General features: G+C 34.7%; 1 protein-coding gene and 1 long non-coding RNA gene across 4 annotated transcripts; one reads left to right on the top strand and one right to left on the bottom strand.

The window, feature by feature from the left end:
* Positions 1-335: 335 nt before the first annotated feature.
* On the bottom strand, positions 336-10,611 carry LOC149904674 (coiled-coil domain-containing protein 6-like). Of its 3 annotated transcripts, none has more exons than XM_090106881.1 (11): positions 10,369-10,611; positions 10,169-10,298; positions 8,311-8,401; positions 7,741-7,890; positions 7,371-7,514; positions 5,319-5,458; positions 4,500-4,568; positions 4,061-4,175; positions 3,823-3,915; positions 2,133-2,252; positions 336-944 (listed from the first exon to the last, which is right to left on the bottom strand). In XM_090106881.1, exons 1-11 carry the CDS (start codon positions 10,391-10,393, stop codon positions 765-767), a joined length of 1,257 nt encoding a protein of 418 aa, XP_089963007.1. In that variant the 5' UTR covers positions 10,394-10,611; the 3' UTR covers positions 336-764. The 3 variants fall into 3 exon arrangements, with proteins under 3 accessions (XP_089963007.1, XP_089963006.1, XP_089963005.1); XM_090106880.1 differs by having other exon boundaries at positions 336-941; positions 4,500-4,577; XM_090106879.1 differs by having other exon boundaries at positions 4,500-4,577.
* On the top strand, positions 8,549-9,333 carry LOC149904675 (uncharacterized). The gene is made up of 2 exons (XR_016457278.1): positions 8,549-8,869; positions 9,186-9,333. It is a non-coding gene; the product is annotated as an uncharacterized LOC149904675 (long non-coding RNA).
* Positions 10,612-10,734: the final 123 nt, after the last annotated feature.

The raw sequence follows: 10,734 nt of genomic DNA on the forward strand, positions 1-10,734 counted from the left end.
AATTTTTATTTTCTAATGCTCTGTATGCTTATGTTTAATCTGTAGAAGTCGAGTCCAAATTCCTGGCGCGTATCCTGACTGGTGAAAAGCTAATTTTTTAATTTGGTACGCGCTCAACGCTGTTTAGTCTTTAGAAAATGTATCCATGTACCTGACTGTTGAAAAAGAATATTTTTCGCGCTATAAGACGTGTTCAAAATCCTGGCGGGTACTAGGTGTCGAAAAAACTTAATTTTGAATTTAGAACGCGCTCAATGCTTTTGAAAACGTGTCCAAGATCCTGGCGGATACTGGCTGGCGAAAAAATCAGATTTTGAATTTGGAACGCGCTCATCGTTATTTAATCCTTCCAGGACGTGTCCATGGGACTGGCTGGCTGGGTGGCGATAAAAGCAAGATTTTGAATTTGGAACGCGCTCATCGTTGTTTAATCTTTCGAGGACGTGTCCATGGGACTGGCTGGCTGGATGACGAAAAAAGCAGATTTTGAATTTAGAAGACGTTCATCGTTATTTAATCCTTCGAGGACGTGGACTGGCTGGCTAGATGACGAAAAAAGCAGATTTTGAATTTAGAACGCGTTCATCGTTATTTAATCCTTCGAGGACGTGACCATGGGACTGGCTGGCTGGGTGGCGAAAAAAGCAGATTTTGAATTTGGAACTCGCTCATCGTTGTTTAATCTTTCGAGGACGTGTCCATGGGGCTGGATGGCTGGGTGGCGAAAAAAGCAGAATTTGAATTTGGAACGCGGTCATCGCTGTTTAATCTTTCGAGGACGTGTCCATGGGGCTGGCTGGCTGGGTGATGGCGGGCGAGGGCGCGGGCGAGGTGGGCGCGGGGGAGGCGGGGCTGAAGGGCGGCGGCTCGAGCGGCCGCAGCGCGCCTGCACCTCCGCCCGGCACAGCTGGCTTCACGAACCGCTCGCTGGCGCGACGCGCCTGCTGAATGGAGATGTAATGATTATTTTGCAGTTCATTCCTGCATATGTAACATGTAAGAGTTCTAACCATAGAAATCTAAATAACAAGACACTAGAAGTCGTAAGCGCGCATGACCTTGTCGCCACTCAGGTGACTTCCAAGCAACCAGTGCGTTCGTCGCTGTTCAGTTTCTCTCGAGACGTATGTGTGTAAACATGGTATCCGTGTGTTTCAGCATTTCCCATTGCGGAATTTCTTACATAAGTTGTAATTATACTAATAAAGGAATAACCTTTCATCGGTATGCATTTTCCTACTAATTATGACATTATAGCAGTTCTAGTGTCTTGTTATTTAGATTTCTATGGTTCTAAAACACGAACGGCAAGTTGTATACGGCAGAGACGACTTAGTACTCTAAGGGAATAATATGGATGCAGTGTCAAAATACTGGAATCGTTAATTTGTTCTTTCTTTATTAGTTGACTAATTCATACTAAATGCTTTTTAACGGACTTCAAAAAAAAGGAGGAGGTTATCAATTCGGCCGGTATGTTTTTTTTTTTTTTTTATGTATGTACACCGATTACTCCGAGGTTTCTGAACCGATTTACGTGATTCTTTTTTTGTTTGATACGGGATGGTGTCGAATTGGTCCCATAAAAATTTTATTCGGATAGGCCCAGTAGTTTTTATTTTATGAGCATTTTTGTATGTATATTTGTAAATGTTGCAAATGCAAGTTTGAAGTCGGTTGTTTTTAACGCAGTTATCACTTGTAGTTACTATCCAAAAAACTTTTTTTTAACTGGATATACATAGTTCAAACCACGTCACATTCTATAAAACAAAAATTTTTCGAGAGAATTTTAATCAGTTAAGAGAATTGATCAAGATACTTGATATTTATCTATAGGTTCCATTATTTTGTATAAAATATTTCTTAAATATTCATTTCTCACTAAAACTCTTCTGAACCAAAAAAAATCCATACTAATATTATAAATGCGAAAGTGACTCTGTCTGTCTGTCTGTTACTCAATCACGCCTTTACTACTGAACCAATTTGCATGAAATTTGGTATGGAGATATTTTGATACCCGAGAAAGGACATAGGCTACCTTTTATTGCGAAATATGTACAACGGGCGAAGCCGGGGCGAACCACTAGTAATTATATATGTCTACCCTACATCTATGAACAACAAACCTGCGAGTTAAAATGCAGCGCGGGTCTAGACAGCGGCAAGCCGGCGGCCGGCAGCAGCGGCGACGCGTACGGCGACAGCGGCCGCGACCCGCCCGGCGACGACACGCTGCGCGACCGCGCCTGCACACAACATACGTGACATTCCAGAACGTTCGGGAATGTTCTACAATGTTCTACAATGTTCTGGAACTTTAACGTAGCAGCACAGAATACATAATAGTAGCTAAACGCTACAGAACGGACACTCCCGCCTCCCGCCAAAATTAAACACTTACCTCACCCCGCACGATCAGTCTAAAAATGGTCCACATTTTTCTACAGGGACGATACGCAACGAAGATTGACAACATTAATCAAATTGACTTAAAGTAATTTTATTATTTTGGATTTGTGATTATCGTTTTTCGTAGAAAATGTTTAGATATTGTGCTGTTTACGGATGTATTTCATCAGAAAAACCCGATTTTTTTTTTTACGCTAAATTCAAATTCAAATTCAAATTGCTTTATTTGCAGAATGTAGAATTACAAAGATGTTTGTAGATTATACAGATAATATAGATCCTTAAACATTCTGCTCGTAGTTGAGCGTGCAAATATATTATAAACTACATTAAATACAATATTATATCCCACAACACTTATAGATCCCAATACAGTAGCAGAAAAAGATTAAAATATTAATTTATGTCCAGATATGATATCCATTCATTTTAAATTACTATTTTTGATTTGTCAAGTCACTTATATCATAGAATTGCTTTGTGATTAGCCAGTTTACTAACCTCGTCCGAAATATATGTACAGGTAATTCTTTGAAATCGTCTGGTATTTTATTGAATATTGTAATGCTTATAAAAATTATACTATTTTTCGCAGTATTTATTCTACACGTCGGAAAATAAAGTTTGTTTTGAAATGTGGTCATAAATTGAGTATTGATTTCTCCTTTTTTCGTGTAATACTCGGGATGCTTTCTTACAAATAAGCATACATCTCTAATATACATACATGTCAATGTACGATACGAAGCATGATACGAAGCTTACCTAGTCACAAATGTGCCAACCATAAAGCGTTAACACACACATTTGCAGTCTCTACAGTGTGACTGTCAAAACCATAGAGATCTAGAGAGATGCCAATCGCTTGCGCTGAGTACGAAACCATGTCTCATAAAAAATTTACGCACACAACTGCAGTAAACAAAATTTTCTGTGATCTGTGGTCAAAACGATAATTTTGTATGGAGTGTCCGGGGTGTGACACAACATACGTGACATTCCATAACGTTCGAGAATGTTCGAGAATGTTCGAGAATGTTCTAGAATGTTCTGGAACTTTATGTAGCAGTTCGAGTACGAAATATTGACTCGCAAAGCTCTGCAGTTACATTTTACTTTCTTTATTGTTATTGAGAAATATTGTAGTAAATATTTAATAAATATATTAGAGAAAAAGTGTAATAATGCAACTTTTTCGTTTGCATTATTTAGTAAAGATGAAAAAAATTAAGAAACACAATTTTCAATCATTTCAACGTAAAATGTATGTTTTAAAGAATGTGAAAATAATGTTCAAAAATTAAAAAAAAATCTTATTTTGCGGAAATACATTATTTATTACATAAAATTTCATAGACAAACATTTATAGTCATCAATGCTTCGCTATATATATTTTAAAAACTTACACTTAGAGCTTCATTGAATTGCCTTTCCTCTTCCATTTCTAAAGATGATTCACTTTCAGAGAGATGTCTACACAGCGCTTCGCGTCTTTCAACCTTAGAAAGTAATGAAGTCGGTTAAAAATTATCTTTAAATACAGTCACATTCTTTTTTCTATTTTTCAATTAACATGCAATTTATGAGAATAATATTATATTATATTATGAATTGTAAAAAAATATATATGACTAAACTACAAACCTCTTGTTGCAGTTTTCGGTGCAAGCGAATGTTTTCTTCCCGGATATGTTTCTCTTCTAAGGCAAAACGTTGCATTTTTTCTTTGTTTTCATTCTGAGATACCGCCAATTGATTTCTATTCCAAAGAAGTAACATTATTAATTACACTGTCGAAACTTTAATTTAAAAACATGTGATATTCTCTTTAATTTTCTTACAATCAAATTCACTAATTATATGAATACTCATTGTTTGTGCGACCTCATTTTCAAATTTGCTTTGCATTTAATAAAACATCAAGTAATCAAACATTATACATATTCAATCCTGGCTATTCCTATTTACCTAAAGAAGACTTAGTATATCTGCCTTTCCTTTCTATTATAGAAATAATATAACAATATGAATATTGCATGCAAATTAAATTAAAATAATTGAATAATATACTGATATACATTACCTTAATTTAACAACCTCTGAGCGTAGAGTTTGAATGTGATTACTAAGATTTGATGCAGTGTCACCATTGCTGATGTCCCTAACAGGAAATGGAAATATTATTCAAATTAATATTGTTCATAATACACCAAACAGAAAATCAAAATATTATTTAAAAATGAAACCAGATTGAATACATAATAGAGTTTCATCATGTTGTTTTGTTAATTCTTTTCAGCTAGTTAATATTAGCTGTTATTTTAAAGTGGTTTCAGACTAGCGATTTATACGTTTGTATAGAGTCGTTATTGCAAACGTGTATAGGCGCGCCTTTTAGCAGACAAACTTCTAAGCTCGTATAGAATCTTCCTATCAGTTGACGGCGAACGATCATCGCAAATAGCAATATTTTTAAGTCAGCATCCATGTGAATACTGACACGAAACTGCGAACAGAACACTGAAATAGGCCCGTTTACGCACCTCCTTCTTTTTGAAGCGCGCTTGTAAACGCGTATACTAAAACAACAGTATACGCGCAGAAAAGAACACTTATCTGAAACCACCCCTGCAATAAAAGAAAGACGGGTTGCACTCCGGGAGTGCCGGCAGAAGTGAAAACTTGATTATTAACGTTCAGCATGTTTGATATTTTGGAATGGTATCCGTCTTACGCATGGAATATAAGGGCAAAAAACCCGTCTTACGCTTTTTCGATCAGGCCACGTGTCCTGACGCGAGTTTAAGATTTTATACCCAACGCCGCTAAAGAAGTTTTCACTTCAAAAAAAACACAAGATGCATACAAGCAAATAAAAGTTACAGAAAAGATAGTATATTACCTTGGACTAGCGGGATCAGACACAGGCTGGTCAAGCCTAATTTGTAAGGAACGTTTCTCAGCTTCAAGCTTATCCATTCTCTTCCATAGCCTGTTCACCAATGCTTCCTGTTCTTGCTCTAAAGTGTTCTCCAACTCAACCTATTTCACAAAATAGAAATAAGATTTTCACATATAACTCAAAATATTCTAAAAATATTAGCAATAATTTTTTTTTTCTTTATACAGGGTGGAAGGTTAAGATGGGGCAGGAAGGGCAGGTACCTTAACCGTTGTAGCTACATGAAAACGTTCTTAGGAGACTATCCTTAAATTCTTGAGAACTTTTAATCTGCATTCACAGATTTTTGAAAAAATGTACGGTCAGCAAGGAAATCGGCAGTTTTAAAAAAAAAATTTTTTGATGCCAATCGATCCAGTTTCTCATGGGGATCATAACACTCTAAAAGACCAACTGAGGTATGAGTACTAGAAAAGTCAGAAATCGCGAAAAACTATTTTCATTCATGAACAAGTAAAAAGACAAAGGCACAGCAGCATAACATGCCAGCGACGCGGGGCGTGAGCGGGCGGTGGCTGGCAGCTCGTGCACGAGATGAAAAATTACATATTTAAATTTGAATATCGAACGAACACGTCACATTTTTATGGCTTATGTAAACAATAACACATAGAAAACAAAAGTTACCAAAAGTTACTCTGTCTTCACTAAAAATGTCCTTAAATAATTTGGAACGTTTAGATCTGTTAGAGGCTTACTTTTTAAATAATAAAAACCCAACAGTTGCATTGGAATGGTACAGGAATAAATACCCAATGCGACATGTACCGACGCGAAAGGTAATTGCAAATCTTGTAAAAAATCTAGCAGAAAGTGGCTCATTTAAGAAAAGCTTGACACGTCCGCGTCGTTCACGCGTATTGAATGAGATTACGGTGATAGCAATTTTAGCACTTGTGGAAGCATATCCCGAAATTTCTTCAAGGCAAGTTGCCGTCGAAGTTGGTTGTTCGCACTGGATAGTTTTAAAAACATGGAAGAAATACGGCTACAAATGCTACCGCCATGGGCGATTAGTCCAAGCATTGCAATCTGGGGACTATGCACGCAGAGTTGCATTTTGCAGTTGTTTACGGGGCAAAAGTAGAGATAATGATAAAAGCTCAGTAGTAAAACGAACAAACCTATGTTTACGTCAAAACGGTGACCACTTTGAGCATCTCATATCATAAGTTTTATGTAAATTATTTCAGAAATTCTGGAATTATCACCACTTTAAATGTTGTTTTTTGTTATTATTTTGTTATTTTTTACTTTCTTTGACAAGCGTTTAATTAAATTAATGTTTCTTCTTATTATCAGTATGTGTTTTAATAATCAGAAACAAAAAATATTGAAGCCTGAAAATCTCTTTGGAGTTTTCTATTAGTGCATCTTTTGTTGAATCACTTATTTTCTTAGTGAATGTGTGGAAATAGTTTTTCGCGATTTCTGACTTTTCTAGTACTCATACCTCAGTTGGTCTTTTAGAGTGTTTTCATCCCCATGAGAAACTGGATCGATTGGCATCAAAAATTTTTTTTTTGAAAACTGCCGATTTCCTTGCTGACCGTACATTTTTTCAAAAATCTGTGAATGCAGATTAAAATTTCTCAAGAATTTAAGGATAGTCTCCTAAGAACGTTTTCATGTAGCTACAACGGTTAAGGTACCTGCCCTTCATGCCCCATCTTAACCTTCCACCCTGTATATATTTTAGATTTTTAGCCTATTTCTAATTAATCAATTATTATACAAATTTCATTGAACTATGTTTAATTATATAAAAAAAGACGGGTTGCACTCCGGGAGTGCCGGCAGAAGTGAAAACTTGATTATTAATGTTCAGCATGTTTGATATTTTGGAATGGTATCCGTCTTACGCTTTTTCGATCAGGTCACGTGTCCTGACGCGAGTTTAAGATTTTATACCCATTACAGAAAAAGTGCTCAACGCTGCTAAAGAAGTTTTCACTTCAAAAAAATACAAGAATAAACACATTTACAATTCACCTTTTCTCTTCTGAGTCTTTCTAAATTTGTTTGCTTTGCAAGAGTTTCTGCTTCAAGTTTTTCGATTTTCCTCATTAATTTATTAACTAAGCATTCTTGTTCTTGCTCCAATGTTTGTTCCAGTCGACATTTCTCTTGACGCAACTGTAATAAATAATAAAAATTTGGTGTTATAAATTTGAAAGAAGTCACTCATGCAGCATCACAATTCAAATAAATGCATATTATGCACACTTTATAGTCTGGGAACTACTTAAAAGACTTCTACTTAAGAAATTTTAACGGCATTCAGTCACATAATGACTGATATGAATCTAAAGAAGTAACTAACATTGACAATTATATTGAAAATATATAAAAGATATATCACCTGATTCAACTTCCTAGACAAATCATTTGTTAAACACTCCTCTTCCCTTTCATAATGATGAGCGAGAGTCTCCTTTTCTTTCTTCAAAGCTTGAATTTTCTTTAATAGGGTATTGGATATATATTCTTCCTCTTGTTCTGCCTTTGCTTGCTAGATAAAACAATTTATTTCATTAATATGATGATTTAATTATAACTAAGAAATCACTCTATAAACACTCGTAAATGTTCACGACCCTCATCAGTGAGGATTTTGACTTAGGGAGGATAATTTAAATTAACATTTAAATGCCAATAATTCTTTTAAAGATGTAATATCTATTAAAAGTAGATGAAAACTGGTTACTATCACAAGAATCAGTTCCCGAACAACTACGACATTGGGGCCTTCAAGAAAAGAGCTTATTTGTCCATAAAAGGCCGGCAAAGCACCTTTAACACTTCTAGTGTTACAAGTGTTTATGGGCGGTGGTGACCACTTAACATCAGGTGGCCCATCAGCCCCTTTGCTTGCTCTGACATAAAAAAGACTATTACTAAGCATGGTTTGTGATTAGAAAAGGATACTTACTATAGACACTGACGCCTGCCTTAATGCACGATTTTCTTCCTGTAATGCTTTCACTCTCAATTTGTATGTGTCAAGTTCGACCTTAAGGACCCTGAAATAATGTAAAGTAAACTTTCAGAAAAAAATATAGTGAGGCTTGACACGAACCCACATTATTTTCCTTACCATGGCCTTAAGCTTAAGTAACCTTGGACACACACATTCCCACCTTAGCAAAAAAATTTCTTGTGCTGTATGTATAGTACGACATAAAAGAGATGAAATTAATTATTTTGGAACTAATTCGTTTTTCATTACCTGGCAACCCTGAATTGGCAATGTAGCTGTCAAGTTGAATAAAAATTTGTTGTTTTTTTCGTGAAGTGGAGAATTATTGAGATAAAATTGTTATTTAGAACAAGAAATTTAAATAAAAAAGGAGACATCATGAAAAAGGTTAAACGTAGCGGTGTCCGTGATGTGGTGTATAAAGTTTTTATTCGGTGTTTGTCCGAATTTCAAGCTGGAAATTTATTGACTGATTTGGAAAACGTTTACAAACGTACAGCAGAATATACAGGTGAGATTCCATTTATTTTTGCTCAGTACTACGTAAAATAGAATATTCCATTAGTGACGAGTGTTTAATGTATGTATGTATGGCGATTATTACGTTTTCGCAATTTAATTTGAGGTTATTTGTATGTAAACAAAAACTAGTTTTTATAGTGCGACCAGCACAATTTGAGTCAAGAAGTTATATCCAATCCAACCAGCCTCAAATAAAGTACCTAGTTTAGATTTTACTACATAGTATAGTGATAACTGTTTTCATACAGGTATTAATCAATCAAACCATAAGAAAAAAAATCATATTTACTGTATCATATTTACAGATACTGAAGATGCCCCGTACCCTCTTGCCAGTACTTCGAAACAGAGTGATGATCAGTCCTTTGAAGGAGTAGAATATTTAGATTTTGATGAATTATATTAATGTACAAAATTTATCTACAAAAAAAATAAAAATATGTGGTTTTCAAATCGCCTTGTTTTTTTCTACCCGACGGACCCAGAAAGAGGGTAATGTGTTTGAGCTGCATGTATGCTTGTTTGTTTGTATGTTTGATTCTATGTGCGCCTCTGCAGTCTAAACACTTGACCGATTTTTATAAAATAACTAATTCCAAATACATTTAAGTAAAATTTGACCTAGGTAGGTCAATTAAAATACTAATGTATTTTTGTCTTAAATTTACACTATTGCTACAATGAAACAATTATAACGGTTTAAATCGCGGTATTTATTTTAGATTATATTATATAGATTTTTGGATTTTTATTCTATAGTATCAAGATCGCTTGCGTCGCAGTATCAGTGTTGCTATATGAGCGACGGTGGCGCCCTCATTTATTTTCATCTCTTTTGTGTCGCACTGTACTTATCATACATTCAATAGACAAATTAATGTAATATAGGGTAAAACATTATTATGTGAGAAGTAACAGCGCACAAAGGTACATATTTTATTCTATTGTTATATAATTAATTTGGTATAAGTAATCATTTAATACCAATCTTTTTCAATAAATTGGATAAGCATGAACAATTAATACATATTAAAACCTCTATAATGAAAACGAAAAAATTGTGTGTTGAATGTTCGAAACTTATAAGTATATTATTATGCATCGATATTAAATTTTCATAAATGCTAGTGGTAATACATTTTTAGTATTTAAGCGAGACTAAATTTTACTTCGAATTAAAATTTATGGATTTGAATAACGTGAATTGACGACCTTGCCAAATAGTTTGAAAAAATATTTATTGCAAATTAGGTGCATTTGTAAGTACATTGAATATTCAGAATTTTACCTATTTTGTTGCTGTAACGATTCAATCCTTTTTTGCAGCTGGTCTCTAGAAACTGTGCTAGGAGGTAACATTGCTCCGCCGTCTAGAGAACTCGAATCACTTTCTGAAGCGGAATCGCCCATTTTGTGTCCTAAAATCAAGCTTACATTTTATCACAGCCCACGATAATACAAACAATACTGTAAAAATATATAATTTACCTGGAGAAATCACTGTATCATCCATTTGCACAGCACTGTTTAAAGACAGCAACAAAATGTCATCAAATAAGAACAAAAAAATTAAGAAAATATCGCTCAATTAATGATTATAAAATAGCACAAAAGGCGTATCCGTAATTTTTTTAATGTGGATTTATCGTTTACTAGAATGAATTAACAAGTATTTAGAAATTAACCAAATAAATTTAATTGGAACTGCAAGACCTCATCAATTCTCTATTCAATAGGTAGTCGTAGTCAGTCAGAAATTCTGATTTCTGATTAGTTTATTTTTTCATAATTTGTAGACCGTATAGACACGAGTCTTTTGATCTTGCTGTGCATGAACCACAACATGAAAATATA

This window comes from Colias eurytheme, chromosome 11, assembly GCF_061535395.1.
Source record: "Colias eurytheme isolate Ceu_HAF_F1 chromosome 11, ilColEury1 Martin Lab GWU primary, whole genome shotgun sequence".
NCBI lineage: Eukaryota > Metazoa > Arthropoda > Insecta > Lepidoptera > Pieridae > Colias > Colias eurytheme.